This window comes from Sciurus vulgaris (genome assembly GCF_902686455.1).
Source record: "Sciurus vulgaris genome assembly, chromosome: 8".
NCBI lineage: Eukaryota > Metazoa > Chordata > Mammalia > Rodentia > Sciuridae > Sciurus > Sciurus vulgaris.
The window spans coordinates 123,411,557-123,436,175 of NC_136468.1; the positions used below are offsets into that span (position 1 = coordinate 123,411,557).

The following is a 24,619-nucleotide window of genomic DNA, read 5'->3' on the forward strand; positions in this document are numbered from 1 at the left end:
AACCCTGTGTTCAATCCCCAGTACCAAAACAGAGGGAAAAGAAGAGAGAAAGAAAGAAGAAAAGGAAAGGAAAAGAAAGAGAAAGAAAATGGAAAGAAAGAGTAAAGGAGCCTGTGATGCTACTTTCCAGCAAACAGGCAGAGTTCCCACCTGGTTTTTGGTCAAAGACAGATGTAAAGACTGCCACAACTGCCAGGAGAATGGGGTCCTCAACTGCAAGGAATGAGGGGGCTGAATAGCTTGAGCCCCATCCCAGCTGGCACTCATTCTACCATGGAGCCCAAACAATAGGAAAGTTCTTTAAACACAGTGGCTGGAGAACTAAATCACTTGCTATCAGACCATCTAAAGGTAGATAGAAGAGCAAATTGCTCAGGGCAGAACACCAAAAAGGTTTGGACAGCTAGGTGTGGTAGTATACACCTGTAATTCCAGTGATTGAGGAGGCTGAGGCAGGAGGATCCATCACAAGTTCAAGGATAGCTTCAGCAACTTAGTGAGACAGTAAGCAACTTATTGAGACCCTGTCTCAAAAAAAAAAAAAAAAAATGTAAAAAGGCTAGGGATGTTGATCAGTGGCTAAGTGCCCTGGGTTCAGTGCCTGGTTCCCAAAAGGTTTGGACATGTTCAACAGCCAGACTGGGCTGGTGGAAGAGAAGGTGAACTGGATCAGGGATGACTGGTACTTCCTGATCACCTCCAGGCTCACAACAAACACAATGACAGACCAACATTCTTTAATCACAAAGGCACTTGAGGACCCCTACAAACCCAGTCTCTACTGAGAGTGGCTGTGCAATTACCCCACCCTGCCACCCTCCATTCATCCATCCATGGCTCAGAGTTCATCATGACCTGCAGAGGGCTCCACACCAGGCTTGATGAAGATGCCTTCCATGGCCTTCCATGTATTGTGTGTGTTGGCACTGGGCATGCCATGCACTTCATGTTGCCCACGGATGGGACTCCCATACTGCTCACCAGTGACCGACAGGAACACAGAGGTGCCAACGTGCTGGAAGCGCACAGCGGCCTCCCGCTCCCAGTGCTGCCCGGAGCAGCGCACTGTCCACAGGTCCAGGTCGTCACCCTCACCGTCTTCCCCAAAGGCACTCACCTCCTATGGGTGTGGGGACAGTGATCACCACAGAGGGTATAGAGTCCCTTGATACTGCTTGCCTGGCAGCAATACTTGCACCCAGTGCACTGGGCCTTTGATCCTTACTCTGCACTTTCCTGAGCCTCAGTTTGCACAGTTACAAAGTGGGACAGCAGGATATCCCCCCAGAACCCCCTCACTACACATAGATACCCTGTTGCTCTGTGTAGTGACCACTGGCACCCATGGGGCTAAGGCCTCCTCCAAGTTCTCCCAGTTCTAGGCTCTCTGAAGTCCAATCCTTCAGGCTGACAGTCAAGGTCTCTATCTCCAACTTTTTCTTCCACAAACCCCTAAACCACCCTCAATTCCATCTCAACCCCCCAAAGTTACAATGACCTCTATGCCCTAGCATAAGCTCTTTCACAGGCCCTGGGAAGCCCCTCTTCTTCCCTATGGGGAATGGAGGACTCCTAATAGTCCTTCCAAGCCCAGCCCTGAGTTTCTTCTACCCTGCCGAGTTTCCTATTCTTCACTGCAAAGGCTGTGTGGATGCCCCTCCAGAGTTCCACTAGTCCCCAAAAGAGGACATGCATCTCCTTCCTATTGTATCTGCTAGGCTGGGAGATGCTGGGGGTAGACTCTGGCAGTCATTTCTGTGTCCCCAGAGGGGGCACTCAGTAAACATTTCTGAATTGAAATTCCCATTTCACAGAAGCTGAGGTTCAGAGCTGGTGAGAAGAAAAGTCTCAAATTGGGACCCAAGGCTCTGTCCCCCACCCTTCACACCAAGCCAGGAGCTTCTCCTGGGGAAGGGGAGTGTCAAGGAGGGTGATTACCTGGTTATTAGACAGTGGCGACAAGAAGTGGTGAGTATGCAGGTTCTTGCCGGTGAGCACGTGCGTGAGTCGCACAGCCTGGCCGCAGCGTACCGGGATCCCGCGCGGGCACCCGCCCTCTGAGCCGCCACGGATCCTCCAGTAGCTATTGGCGTCGTCCGATGCCTCCACACCGGTCACCGACTGTTGGCCGCTACCTGAGGAGTGACATCCCACCCAATCCCAGGGTGCTTATCAATCGCAGAACTAACAACAATTGCCCTTGTCACCACAGTTTCCCCCAAGACTTCAACTCTGGGATCCCAACGGTTCACCCCCAGCTCCCAGCTCCGGCTCCTGCCTGACCCTCCACGTCCTTCGACAGAATCAACAGTTTCCTGTTGATTCTCCCCGCCCCCGATATCCAAACGACCCTCTCAAAGTCCCAGTCCTAAACTCTCGCGGGCCCCAACGACTCTAGACCCCCAGGCACCTAGTTCCCTGACGGCCCATAGACCCCTATGACCAACTCGTTTCCAAACCCTTAACTCCGAGCCTCCGCCCCCTGGCTCTTCCCCAGTCGTTGGCCTCACGCACCAGATCCGTATTTAATGTCGTGTGAATGCAGTCGCACCCTGTGGTGCGTGTTGAGCAGCTTCAGCACAGACCCGCAGGTCACTAGCCCCTCGCTGGTTTTGGAAGTGTCACCGTCAGGCACCAAGAGTACCAGCAGCAGTCCCAGAAGCGCCGGTCCGGCAGCTCTCCCGCAGCCCGCGCTCCACATCTCGCCCCGGCCGGGCTCCAGCCGCTCGGGACCCTGAGCTGCTTCCGTCCCCGCCTCAGGCCAATCCGGCTCTGACAGCGCCCGCTCACAGCAGCCAATCGTCATCCCGCGCGGCGCTCCTCCTGTATTGCCATTGGGTCGGCTTAAAAGGGACCCACCCCTAGCTTTCCAGAGAAGTCGCTGGGATGGGACCGGAGACACGAGGAGAATTTTGATTGGTCCACACTTCCGAGGGCTCACCAATGACTGTCAAGTGACAGACGGCTGCGGCGCCCAGCGGTAGGAAAGCACAGGGTGAGGGCTCTTGCGGATTCCTGCGACCGCTGAGCCTCTGAACACCCTTCTGTGGGTCCTAAGACCCTACCCATATATGTTCAGGAAGCCCCTTGATCCTGGGCCTCTGAGACCTCAGTCATGTATCTCTCCCCTCGAACCTTGGGTTTGCAACTTGTAGGATCTTGAAGTTGCTGGGTCACTAGATTTTGTCGCCCTAAAGTGAATTGATCATAGAGTTAACTGAATCCCCTGGTACGTTAGTCCCCGAACTCAGGAATTAATTCCCCAGCCATTCGGTTATGGCCCCCTCTCGGACTGTGTCACCTCAGTCCCCGGATCCTGGGACTTCTGAATTTTTCACTCAACCATTTGATTGCTTCGGTGACAGAACTGAGTTACTGGGACATACAGCAGTAGAGGGCAGCAGGGAGCTGGAGTTGAGGATAATGGCAAATTTTCAACACAAAGTCCCAAAACTGTCTTAGGAAACGACAACCCAGGGAGAAAGGGACTGTGGGAAGAAAGCCTGTGTGTCCCAGGTCTCCTTGATACGAGTGGGTTTCAGTCATGCTGCCACATTTCAGTTCAATCTTCAAGGGAGGAAAATGTACGCCACAGTTTATTTATTCATTCATGGAAATTTCTTACAATGATTTTGATTCCAATCCTGTGCATGAGGTCATAGAGGAACTGACTCTGGGCTACATTACCCAAGAGGCTGACTGAAGCATGCACTTGGGGCACTAGCGAAGCAGCAATTAAAGTTCATATTTAATTAACTCATTCGGAATTTTGAATTCAGAAAAAAAGAGTAAAGTCCTTTGGGGGGGGGGGGGGTGGACTATTGGGGATTGAACCCAGAGGCACTTTACCACAGAGATATATCCCAGCCCGTTAAAAAAAAAATTGAGACAGGGTCTTGCCAAGTTGCTAAGTTTTCCAGGCTGGCCATAGGGAATCCTCCTGCCTCTGTCTCCCAGGTGCCTGGGATTACAGGCATGCCTGGTAAGTCTTTCCTAATGAAAGTAACAGCTGGGTGAAGTGATGCATGCCTTTAATCCCGGTAATCAGAGAGGCTGAAGGAGGAGGATCATAAGTTCAAAGCCAACCTCAACAACTTAGTAAGACCCTGTCTCAAAATAAAAAATATAAAGGGTTGAGGATATGGCTTGGTGGTAAAGCACCTCTGGGTTCAATCCTCAGCACCCACCCCCACCCCCCAAAAAAAATGACAGCAACATGATTTTAGGCTTTGTCAGTTCGTTTATTTTTTTGTGTCACTGGGGATTGAACTCAGGGCCTTGCCCATGCTAGGCAAATACTCTACACTTAACTATATTCCCTGATCAAGTAAGGGTTTGCAATGTTTAATATTATTTTTATTTTGAATTACATATGGAATAAGGCACCTTGATATTTTTGGCATTTAGAGTGTCTAAATGACTAAAGGTCTGCTCTGGACTTGGCAGACCCTGCACTTGAGGAGCCCCCGTCCAGGGTAGAAGGACAACAGTACAATCTGAGAGGCAATGAAAATGTTCTTCTGGACATGTCCACAGGCATCTCAAAGTTAACAAGTACAAAGCAGAATTCTGGTCTCTTCCCTAAAGCTGTTCATCCTTTGGGCTTCTGAGTCTTAGGAAATAGCATCTCCATTTACTAATTGCTCAAGACGGAAACTTTGAATTCTTTGATTCTTTCTTTACCTCACTCCTTACATCTAATTCAATAAGTGTTGATGGCTCTGACTCCAAGACACATTTCAAGGCATCTCTCTCAAAACCTCCATCCAAGCTACCCCATTTCTCCCTCTAACAAGTATCTTCTACCACTTCCTATTAGAGCTCCCTGCTTCCACTACACTAGTCCCTCCACAGTATTATCTACAAAAAAAAAAAAAAAAAAAAAAAAAAAAGTGAAAGCCTTAAACAGATTATGTCCCAGCAGCTCAGGAGGCTGAGGTAGGAGGATTGCAAGTTCAAGGCCAACCTCAGCAACTTAGCGAGACCCTAAGCAACTTAAGGAGATCCTGTCTCTAAATAAAATATAAAAAAGGGTTGGGGATGTGGTTCAGTGGTTAAGCACCCCGGGTTCAATCCCTGGTACCAATAAAAAAGAAAACAGATTATGCCAGTCCTCTGCTGAAAGCCACCAATGGTTTCTCAGTTGCACTTAGGACATGAGAATGGCAATCCTTCTGACAGGCAGAAACAGGATTCCAAGTAAGCTGTGTCAAATTTGTCAGAATCGAAATGAAGTAACTTGCAATGTCCTAACCAAAATACATAAATAAAACTAGGAGGCTAGGAAGTAGGGGATCTCATGCAGGCTTGATAATAAGACCTATCATAAAAGACTCTGCCAGAACCACAGTTTTTCATAAATACCACCACAACCTTACACAAAAATACTTCTGTGAGGATGTCTGCCTAGCAACTGTCTGTTTAATCTTAGACCAGTGCTTCTCTTGTTATATTAAAAAATTATTTAAAAATTATTTAAAAATAATATTATTTAAAAATTATTGTTTCGGGCTGGGGAGATAGCGCAGTTGGTAGAGTGCTTGCCTTGCAAGCACAAGGCCCTGGGTTCAATCCCCAGCACCACAAAAAAAAAAAAAAAAATGTTTCAAAAGAGCACATATAATTCTCATTTTGACTTTATTATTAAGACAAGTTCTCATATGTTGCCCAGGCTGGTGTTGAACTCCTAGACTCAAGTGGTCCTTTTGCCTCAGTCTCCCCACTGCAGGGACTACTGGTATACTAACACTCCTGAATCTCATTTCACCTTAAAAGCTTCCCTTTGCCTCTATCTCCTTGAGTATACTCATAGTTTACTATGACACACATATTTCCCTTGCAATGCTCTGCAATTCCCAAATCAATATAGTGGGTTTTTTTGTGAATCTGATTATCATTTAAATTATTAGCCATACCCAAGAACAGGGTGCAGTGGACCAAGGTGCTTCTCCATTGACTCTTGTGTGGCCTTCTGGCTTCTCCTAGCTCTTCTTCTGCCTCCCCCTGCAGAAAAATGGCCCCTGTCTTATCCTATGGCCCAGGGTTAATCATAGCGTCTTCAGTACCTTTCAATCACAGTTCGTCTTCAGGTTCAGATTCTCAAGAGAAAGTCTGATTGGCTCAACTTGTGTCCAGAGACTGTTTGAGAGTCATCAAGCCATGGAGGGGAGGAAAAGTGGTAGCTAGTCTCCAAATATGGCCACAAACAATTCCTCCCATCTCAAAGTTGGAAGTATAACTTAGAAAGCTTGCCCAACATGTGTGAGTCCCTAGTTTCCAATCCTGGTACCACAAAGTAAAAAATTCCTCTCATCCTTGTAAGCAAAGGAGGAATTGAATCTGGGCAGGCACTGTGATTTTCTTTGACCAATAGAATGCCAAAAAGGTCATAGCAACTCCAGTGGTTGCTGCTTCTTCCTTCTAGAAAGTCATTGTGTTGTCATGCTGTAAGGAAGTGCAAGCTAGACTACTGCATGGCGAGAGGCTACAAGGAGAGAGACCCTGAACGGAAAGAACCCATTTGGAATGTTTCAGTTCCCAGATGAAAGCAGTCACATGAGCAACTTCAGTCTATCATGTCAATCCCAATACCATGATAAATTATCTTTTGTTTGAAGCTATCTAAACCTAGGGATATTTTGTACACAGCAAGAGATAACTGAAACAGGCTACGGACACGTGTCTCTACTACAATGTACCAATAGTTTCCAAAAGTACTGCTCCAATTCTTTACAGGAACATGTGCCTCTGAGGCTGGGATGAGGCCATGTTCTCATCTTCCTTGATGATGTGGCAATAGGACCCGAGAAGTGAATGGGAATCACAGCAGCTGCTGTCTCGTGGAGCCTGAGGGCTTTCTTCTTGGATCCTTTTTACTGTTAGGTTTCTTGAGTCTAGACAGGTATATACTACTCTATAGCATCCTTATTTGTTAGCCATCAGCCAAGCTTTGTAGATTAGTGATATGCCAATGGGGCCAATCAACTGTGGTCAAGTGGATGCAATAATGTAACAAAATGGATGTGGTGGTAGTGGTGGTTGGCCTTAGGGAATAGGCACTGAGTCAAGCATGTGCCCTAAAATATCTCTGCCACGAGAGCTCTGTGGAAAAATGGGTCCCTGACCTACCCACTTCAGGATCTTAGTCTACTGAATTGTAGGGTGTGGATGTGGCTGATGTCCAAGAGGACTCCCCTGCCAGACTCTAGAGGAAGCCCTTCAAGTTGCTGTATCTTCACATATGGGCCCTTGGATACCTGAGCATAGTCAAGCTTGGCTGAGCAAGCCTGGCCTCTATGCTTTGAGGGGTGGGGTATACAGGGAGGGGCAAAACAGACCTACCACACTTCCCACAATGGCAACCTGGACAAGAAAAGTATAGTGTAGAGACTTTACACATTCTTTTGTCTAGAGGGGAGAGACTGAGTTGTTCTTTGGATGAAAGTAGGCAAAGGGAAGGGAGATGCTTTGCTGAAAGCACAAGACAGCGAGAAATCCCAGGAAAACCTTGGAGAGGAAACTTGCCTATCACAGCAAGAACCATGCCCTATGCAGACAATCCACAGCCCAGTTGACCAGCAATTAGCACCACAGGGCCTGACAATATGAGGCTGTGGCATATCAAAGCAAGGAGGGAGTTACCCCAGGCAGAGAAAGTTTCTAAAAAGCAGGAGCCATGAAGCACAAGGGCCATGACTGAGGGGTGACCAGGAGTCCTAAGAGAAAATTGCAGACTAGAGTTGAGAAGAGTCACACAACAAAGCAGGCAGAAAGTACAAGGAGGCTGGTCACAGGAGAGGAGAGCACTATAAGGCAGAACACATAAGGTTCCCAGAGTCAAGAGTGATACTAGCTTTCATGAAGGATAGCTGCAGCCAGAGCTGGCCCACCCTAAAGGTGCTACTAAAGGGCAGGTGCAGCTGGGCATGGTGGTACACACCTGTAATTCCAGCAGCTTGGGAGTCTGAGGCAGGAGGAGCACAAGTTCAAAGCCAGCCTCACCAACTTAGTGAAGTCCTAAGAAACTCAGTGAGATCCTGTCTCAAAATAAAAAAATAAAACGGGATGGGGATGTGGCTCAATGGTAAATCTCCTTGAAGATTAAAAAAAAAAAAAGAGGCAGGTGCAAAGAAGGAAAGAAAGGGAGGCAGTAATCTCAGGATGAGAAATGAACATATTTATTTAAACATATTTCTCTCATTGGCTCCCCTGAGAGTGTCAGCAGAACTTCTCGCCGGGATTCAGCCCATCCTGACCCCTACTCAGGGCAGGGGCCAGTTGAGCAGAAAGTCAATCCAAAGGAGCAGGAGGAGGAGCTGGGAATGGAGCACTCGGTGTGGCTTATCGGGAGGGACATCATGTGGGATCACTGTGGCCCATGTCCACAGAGTAGTTAATGGTTGTCTCCAATCCAGGCTTAGGGAACCTCTGGGACTCACTCTCAGACACAGAGTAGTGTTCATCCTCATCCTTGTCCTCATAACTGCCCTCATCCTCATCACTGCCCTCATACTCATACCTGTCCTCATCACTGCCCTCATACTCATACCTGTCCTCATCACTGCCCTCATATTCATACTTGTCCTCGCTGCTGCCCTCATCCTCAGCCTTGTCCTCATCACTGCCCTTAACCTTGTCCTTGTCCGCATCACTGCCCTTATCCTGGTCCTCGCCACTGCTGTTAGTGTCCTCAATGTTCACCATTTCCTTGGACTTGAAAGGACTGAAACCTATGCTGGTGGTGGATGACACAGACAGCTTGGGCTCTGATAGGCTTGTGGGTATCTTCCCCTCTTCTGTAGTAGGCTCCTGAGTGCTGTGTAGCTGGTGGATTGACAGCTCAGTGTTGAGGGACGGGCCAGGTTCCATGGCCTGGGCCTGGGCCTGGGCCTGGGCCTGGTCCTCGTCAGTTACTGGCTCAGGTTGCATGGTGGGTTGTGCAGTGAGGGGCACTATGTTGTGCCGGGAGGGGCCAAGATGGGGAACACGATGGTGGGAGGCACTGACCTGGGAAGCACCAAGCTGGGAGGTGCCACTGGGATGGTGGGCTCCCAGCCTCGAGGCCTGCCTTGAGGCCTGCTGTACCAAATGGTCCTCCTCCAGTTTGTGCAGCAGGCAGCTCCAGTCAATCTTTGAGGACAGGCGGATATGGGAACCCTTCACCTTCTTGAAACCCAGGAAAAGGTCCATGAGTGTCTCAGTGACTGGGAAGGAGATGAAGCCAAGCTGCTTATTGAGGTTGTTCTCAAACTTGTACTTGCAGATGAGCAAGGAGACTGCCTGCTCAACCAAGAAATTGATGAGCTCCTCGTACCAGGGGTTGGAGAGATGGGACATGCTGGACTTGGATGAAATGGAAGGCAGCGGCTTCTTCTTCGTGAACTTGGCACTGGGGCTCTGTGTGGCAGCCAAGGAGGGAAAAGGAGACATGTCACACATCTTGTTGATCTTATCTCTCCTGTTGCCCTGTGACACCCATCACATCTGCTGCACCCTCCTTGGCAGCCCACCAGCCCTGCCTGTCACAAATAAAGAAGCCATACTTGTCACAGTAAGGGTATAACCCTACCACATTTTCTGAGCTGTGACCCTCAATAGCCAACCCTCATGCTCACTTTACCTGCCTCACCTATTAGGCCTGGAGCAAGGCCAGTGACCTCAATTAGAGTTAGCAAACCTGAGCCTCAAAAACCTGGGCTTCTATAAGCTCATGCTGCAGCCCATGTTCGGAGGGAAGCATGCCTGGACCTTGGTGAAGGAGGGATTAGGGCACTGCTAGAGACCCACCAGGGTAAAGCCACCTATGTTGTCCACATAGTCTCCCTGGGCAATTTTGCCTAAGCAGAGAGAGAGACTGGAGAGTCCTGCAGTTGAATTAGAGGGAACTAAATTGTAGGATACAGGTCCCCACCCTGGGCAAAGGCTGCTGTCTATAAGGGTCAAGACTCTCCCATATAGAGGACCTCCAAGATTCACAAACATTAAAAAAAATACCCAGGATAAAAAATAGCCTTTATTCATCTCTGACAACTCTTAGTAGTAGCTAGGCCAGGACTCCTGGTATTCCAGCAGTTTGTACTATGCCCAGCAGGTTTCCATAATGCAGGTCAAGAGAGACCTTAATCTTGGGCACCTGCCAGTAACAGTGGCTGCTAGGAATGGTGGATGATGGGGCCCTTGCCCTTCAAATTTGTCCCCAAGCCTCCCTGCCCCACTCTTGAGGGGATCACCTTCGGACACAGTGAAGCAGAAGGGGAGATCATGGGGAGAAGGTAGGAGGAAAGAGGGTGGGAGGAGGCATGTGGAGGTGGGACTGGTCCTCTGAGGCAACTCTGACTAGAGGCCAACTCTACTGTGATCCCAGGTGCAGGCAGGGTGAGGTGCAAGCCATGCCAGGGCTGAGCTTTCTGGCTGGAGGTCCGGGACACAGGTGTTTTCTGTAATTTGGGATCTGAGTCAGGGGCTCCCTGCCTGGGGTGAAGTGAGGGGTTAGGAACATTGGTCTCTTCTGTGTGTTTCACCTTGAGCCTGAATTTGGTGGCCACCTGGGCATTGGACACTGGGGGGGAGCCCCGTCTGGCCTTGATTTTTCTGGGAATTATCTTGGGGTTGGAAGCTGTAGTGAGAAGGGAATCACAGGGTTCCCCTCTCCCAGTGGGTGTGGCCATCTTGGAGTCTTGTGGCAGCAAGTTAAACGACAATGCTGGGTTGGGATCGCAGTTGGCAGGGAAGAGAGGGCAGCCATCTGGGCGGCGGGCACCACTGAGCTTGTCCACAGCCTGGTTGACCACAGTCTGCAGAGCAGGAAAGAGGTGGTGCTTAGCTAGGAAGTCCAGGGTGCAATGGGGCTCACGGAGTGAACAGTAACCAGGCAATTCAAAGGATGCTGGCTGGCTCAGCAAAGATTTCATCTCCTTGTGGAACTCTCGTTTGAGGAAAAACAGCTCTCGTTCTCCAGGTCCCATCTCTGATGCTTCAGGAGTTCCTGAGTTGGAGCCCAGCAGCCCTGAGAACCAAGACAAGGGCTGTTCCCGGGTCCACTGGCTGCTTGTCTGGCTGTCCAGTGAGTCCCACAGCAGGGAGTCCCTCTGGGAACAGGGCTGACTCAGTCCTTTCTGCAGAGAAAGACAAGGATTCTGAGAGGTGTCCAGGAGCAGCCAAGTGGGCTTGGCCCAGGCCTGTTCACCCCCCATACTAGCCCCAAGCATGGCCCCCATCTCACCCCTTTCTTCTCCAACCGCAGCAGTCGCTTGAGGTTTTTCTCCAGTAGCAATTTGTCCTTCATGGGTGGCAGTGAGCCTAAGCCTTGAGTACCCAGGTCACTGTTCCAGCTGTGGGAGCCCAGACAGCCAGCTGTGATGCTGCTATGGGAGTCAGACATGGAGCTGGAACAAGATGGGTAATTGTTGGGGCGTCCAGTACAGAGGCTGGGCTGAGCACGGTGTCGGTGCACAGTGCTGAAGCTGGGTCGCACACGTGTCTGCCGCCTACCACTTGGAACCTCAATTGGGTCCTGGACCTCTACCAGTGGCACCCCAGCCTCTGTCTTCATGGAAGCCATGCGCTCTGTTGCCTCCTCCACCACGGTCTGTAGGCTGTCCAGCACCTGGCCCTCAGTCAGGAAATCCAGGAAGCTACCAAAAGCCTGAGGGCCCTTAGCAGTTTGGCGGTGGCCCCGGTATGCTGAGTTGCCATCCATTGATGGTGGGTGGGGCATACGACCCAGTCTGGAGGTTGACCCCATTTCTGGCAACAGAGACTTCTTGGGTGGCTGCACCTAAGCAGACAAGCTTTTCACAGTGTGCAGGATGCCCTGCAGGGTAGGGAGGTCCCTGTCCTAAGATGCTGCTAGGAGGCTGGGTGGAGATTGAGCAGTGGAAGAAATTAGTTTTGTTTTTTGTTTTTGGTGGTACTGGGGATTGAACCCAGGGTCTTGAGTTTGTGAGGCAAGAGCTCCACCAGTGAACTAAATCCAAAGCCTGGGAATTGCATTTTATAATATCCTAATTCTGGGTTTGGACCCTGGCTCTGCCATCTTCAGGCTGTGTGACAGCGTCCACAATAGCACCTTTTGAGGTTCAATCTCCACTTTGCTGATGAGGATCTATTTAGGATTGCCCCGAAATGTTCCCCAAACCTACATTTCACATACACAGGACCAGGTGAAAGCCCACTTCTACCCTTACCGACGATGTGATTGGGCAAATCATAAAACCCCTCTGACTCTGTGGTTCTGAATCTCTCCAAGGAGCAAGCCGTTCCTGTCTCCACTGCTGTGCTGCAGGGAGCACTTGAGGTCCTGAGCCCTGCCCTTCCTGTGGCTGCTTCTCTAACTTGAGTACTGGACCCTGAGTATGACTCCATGCTCATACTCAGAGTTCCTAGTTAATCCGAGTCCCTCTTGTGTCACTGGAGTCAGGGGACATAGGGAATGAAATCAAGGGAGATCAGGGCCCAGCAAGGGGTCGTAGGAGAGGTCAAGCCTATAATAAGGACTTCACTAAGAGGACCAGAGAGGAGATCAATAGGAAACGAGAAAGAGTATTAGTGGTCCATGGCATCAGGGTCGGATCCTGCTAGGCTCACTTACCCGAGCTATGTATGTGCTGTGGCCAGCCTCATCGTCCGCCAGGTATCCTGAGTGGTGGCGGCAGCTGGCCATAATATGAGCAGTCAAGCCCTCTGTCTGCCTTCTCTCTTCAGTTCCACAACAGATTCCACTCTGCGGAACGCGGGAAGATAGTGTAAGGGTCGTGAGGGTCCGTCCAGGTCTCACGAGTCCAAGTCTCTTTCCGTCCGTACTCCACTATGTCAGTGGCCCTGTGGTCCGCGGGTACCTCGCTTCCCGCACTCTGTTGTCCTTCATGCGCCCAACCCTTCCTCTGCCCTGAGCCCTCTAAGAGTCCGAGAACTGCCCCATTTGAAGTCTTCGGGGATACCCGGGGGCGTTCGTATCCTGTCTCAGTGGTCTCTGGGTCTGGTGTGTCCGATCCTCTCTTCTCCTAGACCCGGGGCCTCCTAGCGTCCGCCCCAGGCTCATCATGATCAACCCGCTCACCAGAGACCCTACCTCGGCTAGCTTGTGCTGTCTTCGCGCACATAAGAACCGCCTCACAATGAGCTGGAGTAGCAGGGAGGCCTCCCCGCTTGGTTATTTAGATTCCGCCTCCTGATTGGTTAGCAACTGTCCTCTCGCTCACTTGCTTCACCCGACACAATGGTTGGGGCGGGGCCACGTTGACTCCGCCCCCACTGCGCCAGGCTCCGATTCACATTCACAATCGCCCGCGACTTCAGTCGGTGGCTGTGCGTGCATTCTGCTCTCTGGCCGGAGGACCTCTGAAGCTGGGGGCTCGGATCCTTGATCCTCAGCTACCCCAAGGGGAGCTTAAGGGCAAAAGCCATGGCCTCCAACCTCAACACAAACACACCTTCAGTTCCTCCCTGGTAGTTGCACAGCCCTCATCTTCCTGCTTTTATTTCTTCTTTCCAGGGGCCTGCTCCCGTCGCCCAGTGTAAATGACCACAGCGTCCCGTTTGAGCCCTCTTCTGCAGTTTCCCTGAGAACAGAGGAAAGAGTCCCAGCTCTCAGTTACAGACCTGGCCAGCTTCAATTCCTGGCTCTGCTGTTTCTTGAGGGTGTTACTCAACCTATCCTTATCTGTAAATGGGCTTGAATGTCCTTCCACGTGGGAGAATAGGGATTACATAAAATCTTCATGCAACACACTTGACACCCTAAGAGAGGCCCTATGTAATATTACAATGTTTTCTCTCCTTTCCCCTTCTGACCACCACCCCCAACAGAGTCACTGCAAACCCCATGCCAGATTCTACCACACCATGTAGTTACTTGTCTACCAAATGGTGCTCCTTTGGGGTAGGAGCTGAAACAGTCAACCCTAATCTCTAATACTTCCAGTGCCTGGCACCCAGAAGATTCTGAACAAATGTCTTCTTCCTCTTTACAACATCAGGCTATATATCAAAAGCTTGGTTAAAGGGTTTTTTGAGTCCTCCAATACTTACAAGGCCCCATGAGGTATTATTTGTTATTCTCAAGTTCTACTCTACCTTCTTTTCTTCTGACCTAGGAGGTGAAGACGGGACTGAAAGGACCAGAGCAGGCCTAGGTGTAGGCCCAGAGCTGCAGAGACCAGTCCCAGATTCACTACTCCTTGAAGGACCATACCTCCCCTCTCTGACCCTCAGTTTCCTTATCTGTAAAAATGAATGACATTACCAATCTCAAAGACAAATACCATAATTTCCGTAGAGAAAAAAAAATCAACAGTAGCATTAAAATGAAAACTCTGGTTGTCACCATGGTAACTAGTGACATAGTCATAAAAGTGAAGTTATAAATGTAAAAGTTGTAACTTTGGACAGAACTCCAGAGAGACACAGAGGCTAATGTTTCTCAAATGAAGTCATTATTATGACATACATGTTCATTTTCTTGTTGTTTAGAGCTTTTATGAAGAAAAAGTCTCTTCTTAGAAAAAAAAGTAAAGGACAATAGGCAATTTGAAAAGGAAGTCAAATAGCTAATAACACCAAAATTGTTCATAGGCACTGCTATAAAAACAAAAAGAAAAAAGAAAAATATTACAAGAAAGCAGTAGCATCGATGTGATCATTTTTGGATGGTGAAGTGAAATTGGGTGCATTTATTTGCTTAGAGAAAATACTAGAAATACATTACCCACAAAGTTAGCAATGGTGACCTCTGGAAAGAGTACAGGAGTTTTTTCTTTTCCTTTCTTTCTCCCACCACCCCTTTCATTTCCGTTCTTTCTCTTTTCTGTTGCTATTTCTATAAAATAATTTCTCAACGTTCACCTTTTATTTTCCTCTCTTTTTTGGTACTGGGGATTGAACCTAGAGGAGCTTAACCACTGAGTCACTTCCTCAGCCCTTTTTATTTTGAGACAGAATCTTACTAAATTGCTGAGGCTGGCTTTAAATTTGCAATCCTCCTGCTTCAGCCTCCTGAGTTGCTAGGATTACAGGCGTGCAATTCGGCGCCCCGCTCGACGTTCACTTTTGCGGTCAAGGAAAGTTCTTCCTGGTGCAATAAATGCAGCCTTGAACTAGTTAAGGCAGAGCACAGTCGACCGAGTGGTTGCATAGCCAACTAGGAACCACTAGGTGGCGAGAACAAAGGCGAAGTGCAGTCGCGTCTAGGCGTGTGCGTCGGGGCGGGGTCTCGGGCAGCGTTCTTGGGCGGGGCCTGAGCTGTCTAGACCACCCCCTCACGTCTCCTTCAAAGGTTTGAGGCTGACATGGCGGGCCCGCGCGTGCGGCTGGTAGTCACCGCCGATGATTTTGGTTACTGTCCGCGGCGAGATGAGGGCATCGTGGAGGCCTTTCTGGCAGGGACTGTGACCAGCGTGTCCCTGCTGGTCAACGGCGCGGCCGCGGAGAGCGCGGCGGAGCTGGCCCGCAGGTGAGGGCGGCCCCCTACAGGATCCGGCGGGTTTGGGGATGCCATTGCCTCTCGGCGTCAGGGCTTAGAACCTGCTCCGCCCACAGGCACAGCATCCCAACGGGCCTCCACGCCAACCTGTCAGAAGGTCGACCCGTAGGCCCAGCCCGTCAAGGCGCCTCGTCGCTGCTCAGCCGCGAAGGCTTCTTTCTGGGCAAGATGGGATTCCGGGAGGCGGTAGCTGCAGGAGACGTGGCTTTACCCCAGGTGCGGAGGCGCGGCTGCAGGAGAATACTCGCGTTGACCCCTAAGCTGAACCGGAAGATACCGTGAAGTCGTTAGGGGCAGGAGCGGGTGCAAGATACTTCCTTCATTCAAACACTGGAGCAGTCACACAGTTGTACAAGAAGGGAATCTTCTGGGGCTGCTCCCTGAAGCTCAAGTTGTCTATGCTTCTCTTTCCAGGTGCGGGAAGAGCTAGAGGCCCAACTAAGCCGCTTCCGAGAATTGCTGGGCAGGGCCCCTACACATGTAAACGGGCATCAGCATGTGCACGTACTCCCAGGTTCGTGGGTTCATGCTCCTAGGTTGGGTGGCGTTGCTCCCAGGTGAGGAGACTCCTTTCTGAGCCAGCTTCCTCAGCAGGCGTGTGTCAGGTGTTTGCCGAGTCGCTGCAGGCTTATGGCGTGCGTTTCACACGATTGCCGCTGGAACGTGGTGTGAGTGGTTGCGCGTGGCTGGAAGACCCAGCACGTGCCTTCGCCTGCACAGTGGAGCAAGATGCCAGGGCAGCTGTGGGCCCTTTCTCCCGTCATGGCCTATGGTGAGCACCAACTCCCAACCCCGACCCTATCCCCAGGGTCTCACCTGTCCAGCTTGTGTCCCTTTTTCACGTGGAAAAAGGTCAGGCATTGACTTGTTGCCCCACTCTAGTTCCTTCCCGCCCTGACCCCTGACTAGCCTTCAGGGTCTTCCTGCTCTGCCATTGATGCCCCAGCACCTACAGGTGGACGGACGCCTTCGTGGGCCTGAGCACTTGCGGCAGACACATGTCCGCTCACCGCGTGCTGGGGGCGTTGGCAAGAGCCCTGGAAGGTATTCCGGCAGACCATGCCCTGACAGCCGAGCTGATGGCACACCCTGGTTACCCCAGTGTGCCTCCAGCCGGGGGCTGTGGTGAGGGCCCGGATGCTTTCTCCTGCTCTTGGGAGCGGCTGCATGAACTGCGGGTCCTCACAGCGCCCACCCTGCGGGCCCAGCTTGCCCAAGATGGTGTGCAGCTCTGCGCCCTTGACGACCTGGAATCCAAGAGGCCCCAGGAGTCCCCTGCGAGGCCACTCTGGAACGCTTCTTGGAGCCTTACCCCACCCTAAGGCCCGACAGTGAGCCAAGCACTAATGCCCCTTAGTGTGAAGTAAAGGGGCCAGAATAAGCTCTGGCACAGCCTGGAACCAGGGCCTGGGGCAGGAACCCACTTCCCACAGTGAAACACTGCCAGCTCTGTGCCCAGGTCATGGCTCAGAGTGACAGCCAGGTATTAGGTAGCCACTCTTGGCTGCAAGCAGGCCCAGCTAATGACATCTGGGCCTGCAGAACATTTGGTGACAATTCACAATGCAATATAAATACCTGATTGTTCAGGGGCAATGGACAGGGATTGGCATGTAAATAAAATATGTGTCTTTCAGATTTGGATGGTTTATAAACAGTGCTCATGAAACCACAGAAAAAAGAATGGACACGGCAACTCCTCTGTGGCCCAGACCAAGTCAGTATTCCAGAAAGATATGCAAACATTCTGTATTCTGGTTTTGTTTATGCTTAGGTGTGTTTTTTGTTAATGGGGATTAAGGGGCACTTTTACTGAGTCATATCCCCAGCCCTTTTTTATGTTTTTTTTTAATTTGGAGACAGAGTCTCACTAAGTTGCTTAAGGCCTTGACAAGTTGCTAAGGCTGGCATCCAACTTGCCATCCTCTTGCCTTAGCGTCCTAGTCACTGGGATTACAGGCATGTATTACTGTGCTTCACTGGTTAGATTCTCACCATGTCATCCAGTCTGGCCTCAAACTCCTTAGCTCAAGCTATCTTCCCTCCTCAGTCTCCCAAGTAGCTATAGGAGTACTGCATCCATATATACTTCAGTATTTTTGTTGTTGTTTGTTTTGGTACTGCGAACTGAACTTGGTGGCACTCTACTACTGACCTGCATCCTAGTCTTTTTCAGTTTTTAGTTTGACACAAGGTCTAAAACTTAAGTTGCTGAGGCTGGGCTAGAATTGGGATTCTTCTGCTTCAGCCTCCCAAGTAGTTGGTATTACAGGTCATGTGTCACCTTCACCTGATTTTTCTTTATTTTTTGTGAGGGATGGGAATGGGATTGTACCATCAAGCTGCTTCTGGGAGGTATATGGTACTTCAATTTTAGCTTAAAACAAGGTTATCTGTTCTAAATAAGTCATTCTATAGGACAGGTCTGAGGAGCCCCCCCTGGAAGCTTAAAAAATTAGTATGTTTAAATTTTTCCAGGAGGGGCAGTCTTCTGTGGAAATGGGAACCTGGGATTCCTAACTGGGCCTGGTGATGTACGGATGCCCTATGGACAGGGCTCCCATATTAATTGGCTCGGGGACCCTGAGACTTATCAGTGGGGAGTTTGAGGGACAGAGTCTTCCTGCCCCACTCCAAAGGATAGAAAGACAGATGGAACACCACATGGTCCTCCTTGTCTCATTTAATTTCATGTATCTTTATTTTATAGACCCAGAGGTTGGAGTGGTAGGGCAGGGCTTTGACTGATTTATTTATTCAAAGTGCACTGGACCCTAGTCTGTATCAATCATGGGATGAGGTGCCTAGAGAGCTCTTACTGAACACAGTCTAAAGGGACAGGTGGTTTTTTTGTTTTTGTTTTGCTACTAGGGATTGAACCCAGGGGTTGCTTTGCCACTGAACCATATCACGAGTCCTCTTAAGTTTTAATTTTGAAACAGGATCTTGCTAAGTTGCTGAGGCTGGCCTTGAACTTGAATTCCTCCTGCCTCAGTCTCCCAAGGTGCTGGGATTACAAGCATGTGCCACTGCACCCAGCTTTCTGAAAGAGTAAAGGTGGTATCATGTTTCTCCTTCTGGCATGCACTCCATGCCTCCATCCCCTTGACTTCAGCCCATCTCCCAGCCCCCCACCCCCCCGCCACATCTTTTTCTGTCTCTATGCTAGTCTTCCATCCTAACCTTCCCTTGACCTTGACTCTGACAGCTACAGCACCATTACTACTTCCTTTCATTCATGCTTGTGAACAGGAGGAATCAGTGTGAGTTTAGTCCCATCTGTTGTCTAGCCTTTACCTCCTTTTCTTTGGTTCTGGGTGATCTAGTGGTCACACTTCTTCAGGCTGCTAGCTGGTGCTAGCTGGAGTGGCCCAGGGGCAGTTAGTAGACACAGAGGCAGCTCCCACAAGAAGAGTTCTGCTATGGAGTGTTCAGAGGAATGGACACTGGCTGTGTGGTGTGGCTCTGAGGCTTAGAAGAGAGGTACAGGGTAGGCAGAAGGCTTAGGGTTCTGCACAAATGTTAAAACTGGAAATGGTTGTTAATACCCAGGGAGGCAAGGAGAGATGAGCAGAGATGGAAGTTTAGAACAACCCTTGGGATCTTAAGAATCTGAGATAAATGAGAAGGCTTGGCCAGACTGGTAGGAGAATCAGGCAACCAAGGGCTACATCACAAAAGAAGGGAAAGTAATAAGGAGATGTTATAGGAGTGGTTACTGGTGGTCTACTAGCATGGCTGGGATAGAGGTGGGGTATTTCTTAAGCCAAAACTTACTGCATAAGTAAGTCACTTATGCAGTGACTTACTGTTATATATTCACTCAGTGTTCACATATGGTGGGTCTACTACTCTGTGCCAGCAGGGCTGGATACTGGGACACATCCCAGCTTTCATGGTTAACAGTCAATGTGATCAGGGCCACACTAGGAGATAAAGTTAAAGAAGCCCATAGTAATGTATGAGACCAAAGGTAGGTTTTGCCAGGAGGTACTGTCCTGGTTACCCTAGTGTGCCTCCAGCTAGGGGCCACAGTTTGAGAGCCCAATAGCCACCAGGGTCAGAAAGGTGCTCCAGAGGAGGTGACTTTCTTCCCCGTTTCTGCACGGTGTTGGGCAAGTCATTTCTACTCTGGTCTTGAAGCCTGTCTGCTTCCCCAAGATCCCTATGAATAACATGTCCCAGTCACCCAGAAAATAGACATTTACCAGGCATGACCTGGGTCAGGCACCATGCCGCACTTAACAGTCCCACCCTTCACTTTGTTGTCTTGGAATGATGCCATTTGCCCACAGTGAACTTGGGAAGGCCAGGAGAGGAAGAAAAACCAGGGCAGGAAGAATCAAGACCAGATCTGGCTTTTGGATGGCAAGTGAGGGGCACAGAAGCAAAGCCATATGCAAGTTGGAGCAAGGCATAGAAGCTGCCTGCCTGTTTGGCAGTGAGGAAGACATAAGCCCTTGGTCAGAGAAGCCAGTCTATAGGGTTCTCTAGGATTCTGACTTTTGGGGGAGAGAGAAAGTCTGTGGCCATGTCTGGACCCCTTGGGAGGAAATGTGCTGATTGGTGGGATGTAACAAACTCAGGATAAGTGCAAAAACATCCAGATGCTTACCATCACCCAGAACCTGTTTCCCTTCTATAAAAACAAGGATAGGGATAATGGTGTTCACAGTGCTGTCTTGAGACTCAGAGGATAAAGCATATGGCACATCCATGTGGCAGAGCAGCCCACCTGCAATTAAAGGCAAAGGCCCTTCTTGTCCCTAATAAAGTAACACCCACAGGAAGCTTTTGCTCTCCGAGACTGACAGATAGTCCTGGTCTCATCTAGCATCCAGTTCCAGAAAGGGAACTTGGCCTGAACAAAAAACTAAGTGTCACTAGCTGGCTAGGTGTTGCACCAAGATGGCACTTTTGCTGCAGCACCCTGGCGTCCAGCCTTCTGGGGGAACTCTGGGTCAGTTTCTGGCTAGAAACCCCTAAGGGAAATGACTTAGGCCCACTCTCATTAGGACATCTATCAAGCCACCCTTCTCAGTATTTTCGCCTCTGCTACACATGGATCATAGCATCACTACTCTCTTGGGGTTATAGGGGGACTGAGGTGACATACCCATGTGTGGAAGTTGCTATTCCCTTACTAGACATCCACAGGGTTCCTCTGCAGGCCTTGATCATCTAGACTCTTCTGCTTGTCCATTGTTGATTATACCCCATTTGCTTCCCTCTGGGGACATAAGTACACCTCGTGTGCACCTCTTATGAAGAGACTGGGAAAAGGGAAAGAGCTCAGAGGCCCCAGCCACCCCTCCCCAATCTCCAAGAGCACAGGCCCCTGGCAATGCCCACCTCCAAAGGAAGGAAGAAACCCACACAAACTGGTGTTGGAGAACATTTTTATTAAGGGCAGCAGAATGGGATCGCAGCATCTTAGAAAGCCTATTCTCCATCATTATGGAGAGGGACAGGAGGAGGACCCGGGGCACTTCAAAGAACTAGGCAGATGTGAAATCCTGAGCCAGCATGGGTCAGTGGTAGGTGGCTACTCTACAGCTTTCCTCATTTCCAGAGGATCCAGCTTTTGGTTTTGGAGCAGCCAGGGCTAGCCACGAGCTTGCTCAAAGCCTGCCTCGGGGCACGGCCAGAAGGAACAAGCCACCCAGGCCAAAGGGAAGAACACCCACTAGAAAGCCAGGCCTCTGCTGCCGGGGCAGACCATGGGGTGCCAGTGCCAGGGCTGAAAGTCCCTGAGAGGGGCTGCCGGCATAAGTGTACCTTCCCACGGTGAGCAGAGAGCAGTGAGTGGGTGACAGGCAGGCAGAGCTACGTTGGCAGAAATACGAAGCAATGGGACAGTTTCCAAGAATGGCAATATTTCTGGATTCAGAGAAGCAACAAGAACAAATGGTGGTTTGTTTGGATATCTCCTAACCATGTGGCATTTTATTACAAATCTGAGTGTGAGTGAAATAAAATCCATTATCACCTTTCTATTAATGAACAGATTTGGAAACGCTAGCTCAGTACTCTTGCCATCCTGGGCATACGGGAGTCTCCAGAAACTTGTCCCTCGAGTACCTAGGATTAAAGAAGGTGAGCTCATTATACCCTGCAGGGGCCACTTGCTTAGATAACTAAACAGTGTTATGCTGCCTAACCTATCCATTACTTCTGACATCTGCACAGACGAAACCCAGACCTGACTTACATGGCTGTGAGCCCTGAAAGATCTCAAGTTATAGAACTAAAGTCAAAAAAGAAAGCAAAGTTTCTTGAAGTCATCTTCTCCAGAGGATCTAGTCCCCCCAGTAGCCAAGAAGAAAAGCCGCCAGTGGTAGAAGCAGAGTTGGTGACATGGCGTTTGGATCATCAGCTTCCTCAGGGTGTCAGAATGCCATGTATTCTCTACTGTTTCAGGGACAGTCCCACTTGCCTTGAAAAGACATTAACATTCAAATCCTTACAAAGTTCATCTGATGATAACCTCTAAGGTCAATTTTTATTTCTACAAAAAAAGGCAATCAAAACAATATAAAACACATTGAAAGGATATTATTGAGCGAGCATCAAGTGGAGCTTGACTCTGCAAAGGCTGTTGAGTCCAAAGGGAGAGGGAAGGCCATCTTGTTCCTGGGCTGAGCCAGCGGCTGCTCCGAAGGAAGGGGCCAACAGAGACCCCAGTGACCCCAGATTGTTGTCAGTTACAAAGCTGAGTCCTGCCAATTCTGATCCCACAAAGGGTCAAACTGTGCCAATGAAGGGCTGTGGTGGGACTGCTGCGCTGAGGAGTCGGAGAGCTCCGTGGCACATTCAGGTGGAACTTAGAATTTCAAATGTATATTCTGGCTTTTACTTTGCCTGCGATGACCAGTAGATCTTCTAACATGGCTGCAGGAAGGGGTGCTGGCCTTCTGCCTGATCAGAGCCTTTCTGTGAGAAATTCATTTCACAAGTGCACAGCATCCTTGGCTGGCAGGCCCTCGCTCTGGGATCACCACAGACCTCACATTACAGGGTTTCCCTACACAGGCTAGCCAGGCTGTAGTTCAATCATTACACAGACCTCAGGGTTTGCCCATTTAATCCACACTGTTGTGGGAACATTAGCCAGATTTTTACGTAAGGAGTGGGCCTCCCTTTGCACAGCTTTTTTTTTTTTTTTTTTTTTTTTTGGGGGGGGGTTGTTTTGTAATTTTTTAAAAGAATGTTATAAATTGGCAGCAGGAGAATTTGAACTAATTCCCACACGGGGCAGTGTGATATTGGAGAAGAAAAATCACCAGAGCCATTTCTTCTCCTTTGCGGAGCACAGGGTAATTGGTTCTGAGGAAGTAAATATATGAAAAATAAACAATGTGAGAAAGTGGAAGTTGCAAGGGCAGGGAAGAAGGGGAACCACAACCTTATTATTATTTTTTTTTAACCTTATGGGCTAAATGTAACTTGAAGATTTGGGGTAAATTTGGACAAAAGAAACACCATTCTTTTGAAGTAGATTGAAGCAGTGATTTTTAAAACAAAGAAAGCAAAACTAGAACATCTGAAATTTTTAATCCTTTCTTTACAGGTTACCTAGACCACTTTTGATTAAGAAAACTGTAGAAAGTTAGTAACTGCCACAAGCAAACGCCAGGCGGTGGCACGTGTCAATTTTCCACAGAGTCCTGCTTTGCGGGGTGTCTGAATGCACTGCTCGGGGTCTCTGCTCACACTTGCTGGAATCACTTGCGGCAGAATTTAGTCCACAGGTCGCTTTTCCCCATATTTCTTTGTAAACTCTTCAGCGTTCTTACAGAATTTTTTACGGTCCTTAGAGTATTCTTCAGCTAGGTCAGCCCGGAGCGGGTGCTCGGGCTGGGGGTCGTTCACCAGTGCTATGAGGGACTGGATTACTGCCAAAAGAAGGACAAGGCATTGGGCATTAGAATAGACTCAGAAAGTGCATGGGCAAAAGGCAGCTAATCTCAGGATAGAAACTCTGACTTCAACATCAATTTATATCTAGTGCTTTTAAGACAACATGTTCTCTTTATTCAAAATTCTGACTACCAAAACTCAACCCATCACTCCTCTGTAATTAAGAGAAAGCACTGGATGACAGTCCACACTACTCTGGATTGCTGATGCCATAGGTTACTCTAAGGTATTCATGCTTTTCACCCAGCATTACAAGGAATGAAGTGAAATGCTGACACAGGCTGCCTCATGCACAGAGGTAGGACTAGCCAATAATATATGCTGGTGAAGGTTATAGCACAAAGACCACCTGCCCCAATGTTCCTATTAATGCTACCAGGTAAGAAGTGGGAAAAGAAGGCTCTTTTGACCACAGTAAGGCTTGGGACAAAGATGAGGAAGAATTGACACACGCAGGGCCAAGCAGGGTCAAGGCTGTGTGGGGAGGATGGTGGCTGGATCACCAAGTGCAGAGTGTGGACCTTGAAGAATGTGCAGGGGTCAAAGACCTGGAAGGCTTTCTGCAGGTCTCTAATTCAATCTCCACAGTCCTCAGGGCAGACACTATCATCTCCCTCCCTGTACCCACCACATATAGTACCTCTAGAGTACTATAAGATTTGCCCTTTGCAGATTTTATTCTCATCTGAATGAGCAGAAATGATGATAAAGCTATTCTGTTCTTATTCTACTGATGTCACCCATTCCACAGTTTGCTCTATATTCACACAAAACCTACCTTACTGTTTACTTAGTCTATTTCCTTAAGGCACCCCCAGCTCTTTAATAGGAGGCAAGGAAATGCCAGTGACTCAAATGGGAAATCACTTTTGTCATAAAAAAGTGTTTTAATAAACATTAAAATAGGACCAGGAGTATAGCTCAGTGGTGGAGCACCTGCCTAGCATGTACAAAGCCCTAGGTTTGATCTCCAGCACTGCAAAGAAGAAAAATAACATGAAAATAATCATGTGGGTCTCCCTTCTGTCATCCTGACCATGCAAGGAAGTGACCACACTAGGTGAAAACAATCTTTCAAAGGACACTTGAATGGCTTCAATGAAAATCTGCTTTCAGAGCCAGACATGGTGGCACACATGTGTAAACCCAGCTACTAGAGAGGCTGAGGCAGGAGAATCACAAGTTTGAGGTCAGCCTCAGCAACTTAATAAAACCCTATCT

The 24,619-nt window shown here is 49.2% G+C and overlaps 4 protein-coding genes across 5 annotated transcripts in view; 1 reads left to right on the forward strand and 3 right to left on the reverse strand.

Annotated features, from left to right (window-relative positions):
- Positions 1-720: 720 nt before the first annotated feature.
- SDF2L1 (stromal cell derived factor 2 like 1) lies at positions 721-2,761 on the reverse strand. Its single transcript, XM_079151010.1, has 3 exons — positions 2,515-2,761; positions 1,939-2,135; positions 721-1,120 (listed from the first exon to the last, which is right to left on the reverse strand). The coding sequence occupies exons 1-3, from the start codon at positions 2,699-2,701 to the stop codon at positions 839-841; spliced, it is 666 nt and encodes a 221-aa protein (XP_079007136.1). The 5' UTR covers positions 2,702-2,761; the 3' UTR covers positions 721-838.
- Positions 2,762-8,155: 5,394 nt separating this feature from the next.
- Positions 8,156-14,658, reverse strand: CCDC116 (coiled-coil domain containing 116). Its single transcript, XM_079152133.1, has 5 exons — positions 13,431-14,658; positions 12,590-12,721; positions 11,222-11,776; positions 10,521-11,114; positions 8,156-9,396 (listed from the first exon to the last, which is right to left on the reverse strand). The coding sequence occupies exons 2-5, from the start codon at positions 12,659-12,661 to the stop codon at positions 8,356-8,358; spliced, it is 2,262 nt and encodes a 753-aa protein (XP_079008259.1). The 5' UTR covers positions 12,662-12,721; positions 13,431-14,658; the 3' UTR covers positions 8,156-8,355.
- Positions 14,659-14,722: 64 nt separating this feature from the next.
- On the forward strand, positions 14,723-22,722 carry YDJC (YdjC chitooligosaccharide deacetylase homolog). The gene is given in 6 exon segments (XM_079152142.1): positions 14,723-15,448; positions 15,535-15,694; positions 15,893-15,992; positions 16,073-16,250; positions 16,434-16,735; positions 16,738-22,722. Coding segments are annotated over 6 exon segments (1,002 nt in total). The 5' UTR covers positions 14,723-15,284; the 3' UTR covers positions 16,836-22,722.
- Positions 22,723-23,013: 291 nt separating this feature from the next.
- Positions 23,014-24,619, reverse strand: part of UBE2L3 (ubiquitin conjugating enzyme E2 L3) — a 58,408-nt gene continuing 56,802 nt past the window's right edge. For both annotated transcript variants that reach the window (XM_079152158.1, XM_079152157.1), the window contains one exon: positions 23,014-23,373. In XM_079152158.1, coding sequence (XP_079008284.1) covers positions 23,219-23,373 — 155 coding nt within the window. In that variant the 3' untranslated portion in view covers positions 23,014-23,218. The remainder of the gene's footprint in view (positions 23,374-24,619) is intronic.